Source organism: Lipophrys pholis, assembly GCF_963383615.2.
Source record: "Lipophrys pholis genome assembly, chromosome: 9".
NCBI classification, from domain to species: domain Eukaryota; kingdom Metazoa; phylum Chordata; class Actinopteri; order Blenniiformes; family Blenniidae; genus Lipophrys; species Lipophrys pholis.
This window is the reverse complement of record NC_137639.1, coordinates 5,584,652-5,600,942: the sequence shown is the minus strand read 5'-3', so window position 1 is coordinate 5,600,942 and position 16,291 is coordinate 5,584,652. Positions and strand designations below refer to the sequence as shown.

The 16,291-nt window shown below is 43.6% G+C and overlaps 1 protein-coding gene across 1 annotated transcript in view; it reads right to left on the bottom strand.

Annotated features, from left to right (window-relative positions):
- vps13b (vacuolar protein sorting 13 homolog B) overlaps positions 1 to 16,291 on the bottom strand; it is a 372,358-nt gene that overhangs the window by 178,578 nt on the left and 177,489 nt on the right. Inside the window, 2 exon segments of the mRNA XM_080472571.1 lie at positions 2,115 to 2,332; positions 5,191 to 5,425. Coding sequence (XP_080328697.1) covers positions 2,115 to 2,332; positions 5,191 to 5,425 — 453 coding nt within the window.

The following is a 16,291-nucleotide window of genomic DNA, read 5'->3' as shown; positions in this document are numbered from 1 at the left end:
GTGTTTGTGTGGTTTTACCGAAGCACAGGAACTTTACCAAAGTAACATACTCTGCATGTATGCAGAAGCTTTTGAACGAATTGTGCGTGTTCACTACAAAACTAGACAGCTGTGTGTGTGTGTGTGTGTGTGTGTGTGTGTGTGTGTGTGTGTGTGTGTGTGTGTGTGTGTGTGTGTGGTCCTGATAAGGTCAAAGTACAACTAGTAACCACATCCTTCTGAGCGCCTCATGAATCACTCACACTGACACGTACACTCAGATTGGACACACATTTAGTGTGTTGTAAGACCACGTGTCAGCTTTCCTCTGTCACCATCCTTAAAGAAGATAGTTTGAACATCTGAAGCAGTCATCGTATGTGAAATGACTCCACACATACACACACGTGTGCGTGTGTGTGTGTGTGTGTGTGTGTGTGTGTGTGTGTGTGTGTGTGTGTGTGTGTGTGTGTGTGTTGTGTGGTGTTCCGGGATGTGACATGTCACCTTGGGTGTTTTTCCTGAAAAAGCAGTGAACTGGAGTTCAAAAGCAATAAAGCTAAAGCTCCCATGTTTGCCCCTTCATTTTCGGGCCATGCTGTAAGTGTATGTGCGAGCATGCAAATGTGTCCGAGTGCACTGCTCTCTGTTTGCTCACACTCCTCTCCCCAGCTTATCCCTTATTTCACTCCTAATCTTTTTCTCACATGTTCAAGCACACTTACCTCACTTCCCATCTTATAAGCAGCTGGACCTGAAGCGTCCCGGGTTCATTCAGAAACCTGCACGATCACGCTAATAAAACGTCGGAATCAACGAGGTCTGACCTACGACACCCGCTGCTACCTGAAACAATGTGAAGCAACGTTTGCTGAAAGGTTTCACCGTTTCACCCCGCTGTCTATAAATACTTTAAATTGTGTTATGGAGTCATTCACATGTAATGGAAAATCTGATATGATGTCACAAATATGCGGTTTGGGAGCCAGTGAAACTGTGCAGCCAAACTCTGTGGTTGTATTTGTTTATTTTAAATATATTCATGTCTTGAGCTCAGTGTGATGATGATTTATTGTTTTTTGTGAAGATCGATACATTCAACTCGTCAGACTCCCGTGTGGTTGATAATATCGCCACCAATGGCAATTAGGGAGACGGCTAAATGCTGTGAGGTCTCTTTTGTTCTGGAGGCAGTGGCGGTGCCTTGGCAGCACTTCTTAAGGAGTCGCAGCAAGACTTGAAATTACATTAGCTTATTACCCCCCTCGAGTCAGACATTTATACAGGAGAGGGGAGAGGAGAGGGGGGGAGCCAACAGATGGGAAGGGCAAGCAGAGGAATTAGAAGAGAAAAGAAGAGAAGTCTTTTATTGTTTCCAAAAACTAATAATGACTCATCATAGAAATGCAATAAGCCTCCTGAGCTCTGCCAGACGCAGGCAGTCTTTGAAAATGGAGAACAGAGAAGCAGGAAAGAAATGGCCTCTCAGTATACGAGCAGCTCTCTTCGAGGTTCCACCAACAATAGGTTTGAGCTTTTGTTTTGTTTCTGGTACCAATTCCACTCAATATCACCATGGCTCATCACTGTGGTCAAAGACATTCAACAGTGTGACCACTCAAAAGGTCGCACCAATTAAGGGTTTACACAAAAAACCCCAATTGAATACAGCTAATTCAATTGTGAAGAACGAAAACATGTGTAATGGTACATGTAGATGTGATTAGAGCACAATGAAAACCAACACAGGGGCCTTGACTGTGAGACAAACATGTTCCACTTGCAATCTGTCTGTATTCATCACGCCCTCGCTACGACATAATAATACCACCACACCGAGGACTAGTCGTGCTATCCCCCCGCGCTTCTTCGCTCACATCGCTCAATGTTTGACCAAAACAAACAAGGCAACACTCCGGTGTTTACATTTTCATTTTCATGACAATTATCCGCGGTAAGAAGATGACGCTGTTTGTTTACTGGAGTCAATCTCTATCAGACGATCATGCGGAGGCAGCATCTTTCTGCCAGAGTTCGTGCATCCATGTTTCACGACAGTTTACAGGGAGTGATTTGTATAAATACACAGGCAGTTCTAATGACTACTTTGTGAATGTCAGGACTGTCTGGCTGACCTGAGGGTTGGAGCACTTGACGTGGACGGGCTGGAGATCGACGTGGAGGCAGACTATGAAGGAGTGTCTTCCTTCGGAGCAGCTCTGCAGCTTATGGGAAGTGACGGCCAGCGTGGAGGTGCAGCCCATGGGCTCCAGCAGGCTCAGGCTCTGCTGCTGTCCCAGCAGCGTGTAGATACTGGACTGACTCAGGCTTATTGTCCATGGGAAGGCATCACCTGGCAAATCAAATGTGGAAAATGTGAGAGGAAATCACGAGAAGCGTGGAGGCGGAGACAGACATTGTGTGCCTTGCAGAGCACTTTCACCTGTTCTCACTCGTAACAACACTTTAGCTGCATATTAATAAAACATCTATACTGCTACAGGGGGGGTCACAGAAGTTAAGAAGAGAGAATACAGTACTACAGTCAATGATTGAGCCACATTACCTTCAAACTTTCAATCATTCAGGGCATTAATAGCCCATCACAAGAAAGGAAAATGTCCATGGAGCATATTGCTGATACAATGCTTACGTAAATATTCCACAACTGTAGCCGCATGCAAAGTGTAGCACTGTGTTGATATTGCATTGTGACACGACACCGTTTCCTTTATCCAGATTCCCAAAAAATGTTGGGATGCTGTGGTGAATGTAAATACCATTATACAATGATCATACGATCTCGTAAACCAAGATTTTATTCAGAATAGAACATAAACAACACATCAGATGCTGAAACTGAGACATTTTAGCATTTCATGGAAAACATGAGCTCATTTTGAATTTGCTGACAGTAATACATCTCGAATAAGTTGGGACGGGGCCATGTTTACTGATTGCGTAGCATCCCTTCTGCTTCCACCGAGTGTCTGGAAAGTCAGAAGCTTTGGGAGAAACTCGTCTGCAAATTGAAGTGGCATTTTGTAAATATTACCTCAAAGACTTGTTTTCCCTTGTGATGGTATTGATGAGCCACAGATCTGTTAGGTTGCTGAGCTGGTGACGACATTTCACAACTTTTGCAAGATTTTGAAAATTGACCTGAATGCGATTTCTTGTCTCGTCTGTTTGTAAAATACTTTTTAAAATAGTTTTTAACATTTTCTCAAGTTGGGAGTTTGTTTTTGCTTCATTAATTGGAAATAAATAACGGTTTATAATTTATGTTTTCCCTGATTTACTGACGGCAGTAATTTTCTCTTGAATATTTATTGATGGGTTCTTTGTATTTGTACTTTTTCTGGATCTAAAGTTTGGTAATACGGCCCCATTTATGCGACATGTCAAGGGAAAACATATTGTTTCTGTGTTTTTGTTTCAAAAGAGTTTTGCGTTTTAAAAACTATGTCGCTAGCATGTTGGGCACTAATGGGTGCTGTTGTTTGTTTGTTTGTGTACAGACATATGCACAGAGAACAATATCCTCTATCGACATTAACAAAGTAGAGTACAGGGACATTTGTATAAACAGACGACCAGGTTGAATTGTTATTTCGGATGACTATCAACTATAAAACTACCAAGTCCCAGGAGAATAAGGACTATTTACTATCTAACTACTAACTATTTACTACAGCCGCGGTGGAGCAGTGTGAGTAAAGCTGCGTTTTCACCCGTTTCCATGGAGATGGAGTTGGAGCATTTTCAAAAAGTTACACCTTGCGTAAATGAGGTCTAAGTCACGAAGTTCTCCAATGTCTTTCTTATGGATGACCAGCTTGCAACAGAGTGAGGTCGAACACTACATTCATGGTTTTGGTATTCAGAGGGCATGTTTGGGTCCAGCCTTCATTACAGTGATAAGTTTGTCTGTGCTGTTCCACTTTCAGTTCATTCTTTAAGTGACGTAGACTTATTCTTTGGTTCCCTCTTTTAGTCCAGAATTAAATCCCTGCGTAACTAAAAATACATAACTGAAAAGGAGGCGATGACATGGTTTCACAACTTTAATAACTTTTTTTTTTTTTTCCTGCTGCCCGAAATTTGTTTTCATTTTTCGAACACTGAGTTATACTTCAACTTTCAAATAATCCAACTCTCTCTGCCATATATGGTCCTGGACTCTGAGAACCAGAAAATATAAAAAGACAAAACTTTGTGGAACACGTAAAAAAAAAAGAGCACAATGGATATATCCTGTTTCCAAAAGAACATTCTTGACCCAATGAGCAGGCAGAGGAGCCCACCGAGACACAACGTAAAACCATGGTCTGTTCTAAATCTGTGGATTTAAGACATGATGCCACACGGGGAGAGCTTGAACCTATTAACAGGCTGACCCCAGTGGAACCGTCCTACTGAGAAGAGGAGCTTGCTTGCTTGCAGAGGGCCATGAAAAGCACATTTCCCTTGTGCCGTGGGCAGGATGCTTTGATCCAGAGCATTGGAAATGAGAGATGAAGAGCTTTTCAAAGGGTCGGAATACATTACTGGAACCAGGAGTTGTTAATGTTCACTGTACCATTGACAAGGCGGCTGATGTCACTGTTTTTGCTGTCGTTTTTCTTTGGCCTTCATTTTTGAAATCTCTATGCCCAATGCTGATGTCATGAAAATGCTGGGAGAAAAGAGGGCTCTCCCCTCTTTTCTTGGTCTGAAGAAAAAAAAAAACAACAAGAAAAAAAAAAAAAAAACCCGAACGGCTCAGTGGTCTGAGCTTTGCTTGTGTTAGCTCTACCAGGTGCGGCCCCACATGTGCACAGATCTATCTCTCAAAGTCGCTCTACTTAGGTTTGTTTGTCTTTTGTCATGGTAAATGAGTAGTGGTGGGTCAAAGGTTTGGCCAGTGCTGAAAAGGCCGTAATGATGATGAATTCACATTCTATAGTCTGCTACTATTATGAAACCATTCATTTTAATTATTAATAAAGACAATTAAAACTCAAGTAGTTAGGTCCAGTTTTTCCCAGCCATTGGAATTTAGTTTCCAAAGACTCCCAGTGTGAACTTCTGCGCCCTGGTTTAAGGTTTCAAATCAATCTCTTTGGCAATGTTTGTTGTTGTCAATGTGTACGTGTGTGATTGTCTCTAAGCATATCAGTCACACTAATTCAAGTTTAAATTCCATTAGTGAGGCCATGAAAAACATACCTTCTTCCAGAATTGGCTTTGAGACCACGAAGGGGAGCTCCTGCAGGGGTTCCATATACTTGTGCCCCGCACTGAGGACACTGATCTGGGGCAGGCACACAACCAGAGTCCCCGGCATGGCGGCCTGGTTGTGGTACCAGCTCCGGATAGTGCCGGGGATGTCGCCACAGATGATGGTGCTGGGAGAGGGGAGGCTGTCATTGGGCAGGAACACGCAGCACGACTGCAGCTCCAACTGGAAATGAGAGTGTGAAAAAGAAAGGACATGTGAAATCATGTGTAACAACTCAGTGCACCTGCTTGAGGTTCCCGAAATGTTATTTAGAGAACCGTCCAGAGCGCTCAGGGGTCACCGCTTCGTGCCAGCATGAGAGCACTTTAAGTGCCATGGAAAGCACCTAAGAAAAAGTGTGTGCGAAACTGGGTGTTGCTGGAAAAGACCGAACATGGTTAATAAAACTTTCCTTGATTTAGAAAAGGGAAACCATTTAGTCATGCAGGCTGTTGTGCTCAAAGCTGATGAGAGGCTAAGCTTTGTTACAACATATTATAATTAGACCATTACAGTATATGCACTTATAGCACGAGCACTAATATTCTGCATTTTGCAGTTCGGCTTCAGACTTCAGAAACTTTTATAAGTGGAATTTGAGACTTCGAAGGCCTATTTAAAAACCAATGTGAAATTCCATATTGAAGAAACAGAACACCTTTTACAACTTGGGGGATTTTTGACAGTTAAATTCATCTTTTCTTTTTAAAGCACTGGAGAACAATCCCAGCTGCATTATGTCACGCATAGTTCTGCTCACTAAAGAAAAGAACTAAATTTACAAGCCATTAGGTCAGTAACCAGTAGCCAGCAAGTGTACAGACACGGTAAAAACCTTTTCGGAGTCGTAACACTGCTTTGTCCTTTCAGATTAGACTGGGGCTCCACTGATTTAAAAGAGCCGTTAACAGACAGGAAAGCAGTACAGCGACCGGGGGGCAGACAGCAGGTGCTGCCAGGTGTCAGTCACACAGACGAACACTTCGAAACGCGTAAAAGTGTTAGTCTCAACTTTTAAAGGGATGCACAGACGCACATCTTGCACCAACATCTGCGGCTGCCCTTTGCGCAGCTCTCGGCTAATGTCGCATGCACGAAGGTTGGACAGGACTCATACAGAGGCCACTTCGCTTTGCTTTGATAGGAGTTAAGAGAAAAGGCAAGAACGACAAAGATAAAGAAAATGAAAGAGAGATCAAGAGGAGGAGAATGCAAGGAAAAGAGGGAGATATATGGTTACACGTTCATCTCACGCCGCTTCCTCTTATGATTACTCTTCAAAAGGGGGTTTGAAATCTGAACACTTTCGCATAGTGACACATAAGGTTTGGGCTCTTTTGAGGGGGGGGAGCTGGCACGCAGGGAGAAAATTCATTGACACTGGCTGGTCTGCTGCAGATCTTAGCAGGGTTAAGCTGTAAAGCAGGCAGACACACGGAAACTGCCAGGTTTAACGCTGCGACTTGCCTCTGCGATCTGAGGTCACCGCCTCGGGCTAATGCTCTCCTGCTGGACATCTTGATTCAGTCATACACATTATTAGTTCTTCTTCAGCCCGGGCCCTTTATCACCTAACAAAATATCTTCAAAACAATGGCACCGGCTGATGGGTGTGTGTTTGAAGGACATTTTCACACAGAAAGAGCATATCAGGAGCATTTGTAATCAATCTTCTTCAACGATCTGGGGTTTGAACACAAGGATTAGTCTGGCACAGGGAAAAAACTGATATAATGAGATCAACTAATCCAATCAGAGGATTTAATCAAGCATGTTTTGGGTTTTTGGTGCAACGGAGTGCAGTTATGTTGCTGCAACTACGAAATAACCATGAAATGGAGTGTTAATATGACATAACAAAATCCTTGTTCATAAACTTTGAATAGAATTCATATATTCCTAATTACAATTCTTAGTATGTCTAACTCAAGACTGTAAGGTGGCTGATAACTGGAATCTGGCTTAATGGTAACCACAGAATGTACTGTATTTACTTTCATTGCACGCATTTATCAAAAGGCAAATTCAAGTTCAACAAATTTTACATCAATGAGCAGTGTGATTAATGACAAACCACTTTAAGACCGATTTATCCTCCGCTCACAGTTTGTTTTGTGCTTGGAGATCGATATCTGATTACATCCAGGTGAAAGCCTAATTCTGCTACAGTGAGAGATAACCATACAAGCTGAGTTCAGCCATAATAAATACAACGTAATCCTATCCTTAAACACGTGTTGTTTTAAATGGGTCATTTCAGAGAGGAGCTACCCTTCCGTACAGCCCGGCCATAAATGAGCAATTACGGAAACGTAAATTATTTTAGTTGCCATACTGTGTCTGATGGTTGACTAAATCTGTCACCATATATCACATTCTGGGAGTCAACTTTTACCCATAAATGCAGGCAAATATCACACACACAACTGATGTAAGTTCACCCTGATTAACTACTGGAAACTGGTGAGTGTGTGTATAGAAATGGAGTTGGGTTATGCCCTAAGAGGATATATGCAGTTCTAAAACAGGGTGGATAGAAATGGGCACTACTGCCTGGTGAACCTCTATAATTGCTACAGTGAGTGTGTACAGTAAAACATGACGTAACACTGCTTAATGCTGTTTGCTTCGGACTTTACGATGCTGGTGAGTCGTTCCCCATGGCAACTCGAAACCAAAAAATGATGTCAAGTGTGTGGCAGCTGCAGACTTGCCACACCACATGGAGAAACACTAACTGAATGTTCAGATAAGATCTCACGTTTGACAATGGAAGGCGAAGAAAAAAATGTGAATGACATTTTCAAGTGGCCGCTGTTGCTGAAGGTTTGGCTCAGAATCAGTCTGTGGTTGGCTTTTTATCCCCTTTGGTGAAAGCAAATAAAAGCCACAAAACAAAAACAACCACGTTGTTATTCACAATGGCTACACATCTATCTGAAGGTGGGACATGAGAGCATTTGCTTTCCTCTGGAGTGAAGGAGCGTGGTTCAACTGGGTAGGTAAGAATAACATTACATTGCACACGCTGGGGAATAAATGTTGGCCCTGATAATGAGTATTTGATTCCAGATTGCACAGCTGCTAGAATAAGGAAATCTTATTTTGTTTGTGCCTGCCGCTCGCCGAGACGACGACGATCCCCCGCATACTGCCACTACTAAGTAAGTTCAAATAGCCATAGCTCTATCACTGTGTGTATGTGCGTATCTGAAAGAGACAGGATAATAAGTATGTGAAATAATAACAGCAATAGTGGAAAAGTACCAATGAAGTCCCAGTAATAGCGAAATAGTATCAACAAAGTATGAGTAATGGTTAAAAACAAAGTCCCAGTAATAGAATGGCGAAGCCTCCTGGAGTTAATGCTGAGTGACTTTTGAGTGTTTCTCACAAAGATCCCATCCACTTTCAATAGCAATTTATTCATTTCTTAAATTTTTGCGGAAATGGTTTGCTGAATCGTTACAAATGCCAGAACACACTATTGCCGAATTTTAAGCATGCTTCCATTGTTTATGTGAACATACTCCCAACGGCACGGGACCAGTTACAGTCCGAAAATCCAGTGGAAGAAAAACAATAACATCAAACGTGTAACTAGGATAGTAGTTATGGCACCTCGACTAATACATAGACAGGAAAACAAAATCAATCCCAACAATAAAATAGATGAATAGTCAGAAAAATACTCCACGGTATGGATATAATTGTGCTGCGGCCTCTAAACTACCAAGTGTAATCCATACCTACTCTGGAGTGCTTGCTGAAGGTGTATCCAAGACAAACACAAAAACTCAGTGCAGGAAAACTACAAAGTGCTGCTCGGAGTCAGAGTCCCTCTGCCAAAGCTCAATAATGGTCTGAATCTGTTATTTCATTAAAGATGTTTTGGAATTTACAATCTGCCTCTGGATCTGGAGGAAAATACACAGAGTAACGGATAATCAAGGTAGAAATGTGCAGTATTTCTTCTTTTTTATAACTTTTGGAGTACAACAGTTCATGAGAGAAACATGATTGTGTTGAGCCACATCACCCATTTTTTTTTCAAAAAGAGTCTAATTCAGAGTCTGGTGTTTTGTGAGCCATGAGGTCGTAATGGAACAGACTAAACACCTAATCCAAGAGCTGAGACTTCACAAGAGCTGCCTCTTTCATGATCAAGTAAACAGGAATGCTCAAATTTATTTGGTTTGTTACAGCCAGCAAACCGCTGGTCAGTTAAAAGAAAGCAACTACTACTTTTTTTTGGTTTGTTTAGTTTTTTACTGAGACGTGTTACAAAATATAAAATCGGTCCTTCCTTAGTTTTGCCATTTTGCAGCCTTTATCACAGACAGTCTCTGTGCTACTGCTACAGCAGGTCACCCTGGTTAACCTCACAGGCCCCTTCAAGACCCCCTCCTCGGTGGTCGCATGTTTGAGCTATGACTCGCACGAACGAACGAACGAACGAACGCACTCACGCACGCACGCACGCACGCACGCACGCACGCACGCACGCACGCACGCACACACACACACACACACACACACACACACACACACACACACACAAACACACAGTATCCAAACAAAGACGACGGGGGCAACAAAGGGCAAGGAAAGGGGAGCGCTGGCACCGGTGTGCAGCGCTGACAGATCCAAGAGAGAAATAGACTGAGGTCAGAATGTCCTGAATGCATCACGACTTTGACCGCTGCCAAAACCACTGACAGCATCGCTTCTCCCTGACCCACTACACATCCCTCCGTCCTTCCTCGACCCGAAACCTCTCGTGGCTCCTGCTTTTTGTCCCTCTCTGAAAGTCGGAGTGCAGATGTTAGGGAATCAAGGTTATGGCATAGCTGTGAACACAGCAACATAAACACACACAAAAAAAAAAAAAAAACAGAGAAAGAAAAGTTGTTAGGGAAAATAAAGCGTGTGCGTGTGTGTGTGTGTGTGTGTGTGTGTGTGTGTGTGTGTGTGTGTGTGTGTGTGTGTGTGTGTGTGTGTTTCATGCCTCAAGCTCAGGTGTAAAAGTTCAGTTGAGGTTGTGCAGGGTCATGCTTTGGTATTCCACAAAATTGTGTTTAACAGCTCTGTAACAGGCCAATAAACACAGCCCTGGAACCAGTTAGCCTGTGTGACAATGTCCCCCTACCACGAGCTAATGGGCACGCCAGGTTCGTGTGTGTTCGTGTGTGCTCCAGCGAGTGTGTGTGAGTGTGAGAGAGAGAGAGAGAGAGAGAGCGCTTGCACAATGTCCTGTGACAGAACAGGAAACTAGCAGGGATGCCAGGCTGACCTAAAACTCATTTTGTTCCGTCACATGCTCGGGAGGCAAAAGGCCACAATTGCAGTTTGTTTCTGTAGTCACGGGCCACTCGCTGGGCTCGGCAAACTAAATCGTATTTTTATCCGTAATTGGATAGTGGAAATTTATTTTCTGTTAGTTTAGACCCGTGGAAAGGCAGCTTTTCCAATTACAGCAAAAGGGAAAATTTCTCAAATGAATTTAAAAATAGAAATGGGCACCAATAATATCTGAAAGTCAGAGGTATAATTGCAGTGTGGAATAACTGTTACACAACTCTACCCTCCTTTGGGTTCATGGTAATGTGGAATAAACCTGCAGTGAACAGAAATGACATAAGGCCTCTGGAAATGACACAGGCACAACAAACAAATTTGCGAATAGGGATATGAAGCACTTTAGTCTCGGTGTGAAGAATGTTTGAACAATCTGCAGGTTCAACGTTCATTTATAGGAGAGTAAAGCAGTTGAAGTTTAGGAAAAGGATTAAAAGAAAAACTTGGATTGCAGTTGAGGCCTACTGTTGGCCGGGGACTCGAGAATGGCAGGTGTGTTTGTATACTATCTGTGTAATTATAGAGAGGTTCAGTGGGGAGAAGAGAGGTCCAACAGCTATGATCGGTCATCCCCTCTGTCCAATGACTTCATGTCCTGTCAAAGGGAAACCAAATCTTTTAACATAACAAATGGAGGTAACCGTCAGCAGCCTGGGACGGGACTTCAGTTACCTTCTGCTTCTAATGACAGACAATGGGAGTGATTGTCTCTGTGTGGATTTATTGGGCAGGGTGTTTCATCCATAGCACACTGTATTAATATACTTCAAAAATGGCGAAAAGGCTTTTCAATTCCGACCAGGAAATCTCAGTTATAACAAAAGAAAGAAGGAAACACGGAAGCCAATCAACTCCTTATGAAGCCGCGCGTGCCGGGATTTAGCTGGGAAAACAAGCTCAGATGACATACTTGCACTTACTAAATACAGCAGGCGCACAAAAGTACACAGCATGTGTGCATGCGAGTTCACATTGAGTGCATATTAGAGTGAACACGCAAAATATCACAGATTATCTTCCTTCACACAACCACCTTTTACGATTCTTCAATCAGGCGTGGTCGTAAACTCACCTATAAGTCACTTTTGTTTTAAAGAGTACATAAAGACGATGTGTTACGTCCAGGTTTGAAAAAGCACACAAACACTCAAAGGACTGGACAAGATGTTATCTCAGGTCTGAATGGGTTATGAAAACAAAACTCTCTCTGAACTCTCCCTGAATCACCCATAAAATATCAATTTAAACTGTGGCCAACCTATGAGTCCAGCTATTCCTTTACAAGTACTTCCGCTGCCTCACAAAGAAAACAAGGTGGTTAATATATAACAAGTTTGTCCAACATAACAAACTCCATAACTTACTGATGAATCTCATCTGACTTCGCTGTCAGCATCAATCAACTATTGTCCAAACTCTTTTCAATAAAGGCAGGACTTGACCATGTCCAAAACTGTTCGAGAACCAACAACCGCAATTCCATTCTTTAAACGAGTGACAAATTAACCGTCTATTAATATAGTGACCTCTCAATTTTTTGGACTGAAAAGTTAAAAGTTCGTCATGGATGATCAACCTGTCTTCTTCTTGGAGCAAATGTGTTATTCTAATCATTTTAACAGGCTTTAACGGGCTGTGATTGGTCCACACATTACATGATTTGTATGCAAGCGACACAGTTACGCTTCCAAAACAAAATAAAAATAGGAATTGAATGCTGCATTTATCAATTTCATTTTTGATTTAAAAAGACCTTGTGATTGGGCCGAGGTACACATTTTGGTTAGCTTGCATGCCTGTTTTTACTAATAAGTTCACAAATAAACACCTATATGTTTCAAGGCTGAGGCCAACCGTGTGAAGGGCCTGTTGTGACTTTTTGTATTAAATCTCCTTGTGAAATTTTAAAATTTGAGTTTGTGGTTATAAGGAAAAAACACTTTTTTTAATAAGTTAGAGACATGGGCAAAATAATTGAGAGTCATATCTTGTCTAACTCAACACTTTATAATTTATGGTAGCCAGGTAACAAACTAGGGGTGCACCGATACCGATACCAGTATCGGGCAATTGATACGGTACTGCATAGTGTAGTTGTAAAAGATCCCCAATATAACTTGGTGAGTATTATGTGATGTCATCCATCAGACAAGACAAGAGAGGAAGAGCAATGTTCAATTTGGAGATTTGTTTGGTATACAGTGTTGGGGTCAGCGTGTGATCAGAATATGCAAATTACCCTAGTGGTAGGCTACCGGAAGGTTCTACCCTGTCAGAGGTAATTTACATATAAACGAATCGCCAAACAGAAGTAAATTGTTATTTACGGGTTGACAATTACTGATCACTAGCGGTAGGCCACCAAAGTAATGGATTACTGGAGTAATAGATTACTAAGGTAATGTACCAAGTGTAAGTTATGCAAAGCTATAAAGGTTGATTGGAGTAAATAGTCAGTTATCGGCCAACAGCTTTGAGCTAAAAAGGGTCGCCTGACGGGAGGAACCTCCACGGGGTCCAATCGCGAAGGCGGTCCACCAGTGGCACGACCGGTCAACAGGCGTGACGGGTCACTCCTTTGTTGACAACTGCGGGTCAGTGGCGTGACCTACCGAAGCGCCTGTGGACCCACAGGAGGCGACTCGCTGGAGTAACCGGGGAAAAGCTCAAGCTGCGAAGGCGTCACAAATGGCTATTGACCTATCAATGAACAACGGTACTTGATTACGAGGGATGATTAAATTACGGAGAGCAACCTATGATTCAAGTTATCAATGAAACAAACCTGCGATTTGTAAGTCAATAACTGAGGGGAGGCTGAATTACTTCGGTGGAGTGGACCACCGAAGGTGATCTGCAAGTAATTTAGAATGGATTGTTAATCAAACAAGTTTGGTTATTTATCTAATAACAATCGGGAGTAATCAAGGAGGAGTTGGAATTAATTAAGTAAAGTCGGGGTTTACTAATTAAATACAATGAGTTATTTGAATGAGCTAAACCATTGAAATTGAATTAAATGCAGTTAGGATTATTAATTGGATAAACTTGCGCTTTATGAATTAATAATACTGGATAATTGGATGCTGAGATGCACGAAAACCACTTAAAAATGATTAAAAGCACTCTTGAGTATTAATTGAATAAATTGACTAATTTATTAATTAATAAAGCATACAAATTATCTATCTGCAACAAAAATAAATGAACAATAGCTTAGGGACAATTCAAGTTGTGATTAGGTTAACTGGGTAACAGATCAATCAATAATAGTGCGGGTAATTAACCACAGAAAATGCGATGAAACACTTAAAATTATTTAAAAGCAATGCGGGTTATTCCCGTGGAAAACCTGCATTCATTCGCCAACGCCTCCTAGGTGTGTTAAATTACCCAAAGCGTTAAAATCATTGAAATTGATTTAAACCATTCAAACTATTAATCAATTGAATATTACCGTTACTTAATCAAAGTCGGGGCACCAGCTGAAGTTAGGGTCTTAAACGAAACATCAGTCTTAAAAAAGAAAGTTCAATTAAAATGTTTAAATTATTATTTCTGATTGAAATGATAATCGCAATTTAACTGAAGCAGGAAAGGAAGGCTGTAAATCCGAGCACTGACTGTTACAACCAGCAGTTGTCGCTGAAAAGCACACAAAAACCACCAAGAATCGTTCAATTCAACTATTAAGTGTTTATTAACAAACGTCTATTCCTAAATCATCAATCTATGAATCACATCTAATCAATAAACATCAAGCAAGATCTCATAAAAACAACACAATACAAAACAAAGCCAGCTAATAAAGTGTGTGTGTGTGTGTGTGAGTGTGTGTGTGTGTGTGTGTGTGTGTTCGAGTGTGGGGGAGCGATGTGTGTGAGTGGGTGTGTGTGTGTTCGAGTGTGGGGAGCGATGTGTGTGTGTGTGTGTGCGGGTTTGTGGAGCGAAAGGGGCGTGACTTGGTGAGAGGGTAATGACCACGAACGTCCACCAGAGGGAGGTAGACGTCGGCGGTCCGGTGTAATCACCCGATCTGGCCACTAGGTGCGCGTCGGCGCGCGGGGCAGTTGTGATGACTTAATGCAACCACCAGATGGCGGTACGAGCGGTTGCAATTACCCACGCGACTACCAGAGGGCGCCAAACGGCTCGGCGACCCGGCGAGGAAATCGATGTGATTACCCACCCGGTCACCAGAGGCGCTCGGCGTGCTCTGCCTGGGATAGCGTGACGTCACTGAGCTCCGCACGGGCCGTAGCCGTCGGGAGCGCGCCGGATTCCTTGTGGCCGAGAAATCCGAGCCGCAGTGAACTACACACGGTCCCAGGGACGCACTGAAAGGAGGCGCTTGGAGGCAGCGGCGGCCGTACCGTGCGCTGGTTAGTGAACAGGGAAACAGAGGAGAAGAGGAGAGAGAGAGAGAGGAGAGAGGAGGGGGTGTCTGACTGTGTACACTGACGCGACCGCCTCAGCTTACACGTACAGAGTCCAAAAACGGCTGTTCAGGCAGATATGGACTCTGGGAGCAGAAGCGTGAGCTGAGGATGAGGAGGCTCGCGCGTGCGTGCGATGATTCGCGTGGATGGCCGTCCACGCGTAGACACAAAAGTACTCAGAAACAGGGATCGGCGTCCCAAAGTTACAAGTACCAACAATAAACACACAGCAATAATAATATCACGTTATTCTAATTCCTGCCCAGACTCTAAGCCTTACTTGGTTGGACGAGGGGGAAACGTGCTTCCGTGGCCAGGTGAAATCCGTCGATTTGTGGCCGCGGGCGGTTCTCTGGCGTCCCAGAAAATAGAGACCTGACGTGGACTACGGAGGGGAAACCCGTAGTGTGATCCGAGGGGCGATCAGCAGCTTCTTGCGATGAGGGGGGGAGTGAAGAAGCGATGCTCAGGTCGGTCTGCAGACGAGCGTGCGGTTGCAGCGCGCGCTCGGGGTCCGGATGATGCAAACAAAAAAAGGAAGAAAAAAAAGAAGGGGAAACCAAAAATAAAGGGAATTCCCGCTTTTCTTGAGCTCGTCCAGCGAGGTGAAGAAAATTCAGGCCCGGTCCAGGTGCGTTAACACGAGGCGCTTTGTCTCCTTACGAAAAGGTGCGTCTGGGTTGACGCGATTTCGTTTTGGAAGAGGCTGGATCTCTTCCCGGGCCTGAATTTATACCGTTATGATGTCTTCCGGGCTCCCCGCGGCGTTGGCCGTGGTTCAGCCAATCCACGCGGGGTTGGCTTGCGCGTCACCGGGCCGGTGACCCGGTGATGACGGGATTTTGGGTCCCCCTGCCGTCGAGCTGCAGTGCCGCAGCTAGAGGAGGGGGGACCCGGGGGCCCCCCAGGGGGGGGTCATGTGATCAATGGCGAATTTTCCAGGGTTGAGCACATGGTTTCTTTGTTCTCAAAGAAACGTGGCTCACCCCCCTCCTCGCCCCCCCCCCCCTTCCTCATGAGGGTGAGTGAACAAAGGATTTTGGCTCCAACATCCCCCCTTTGTTCCGAAGAGTGGGATGCAGGTCACAGTCTTTGGAGCAAACCTGGGCCGAACAATCCATAGAATCTGTGAACGTCCCCATGTCCTGTGAAACATACTGTCCTTCTCTGTCCACCAGTTCACATGTGAGGTTATTTCCTGAGCAGGCTGGGCTAGTCTGGGCAGGCTAAGGCTAGTCTGGGCAGACTTACT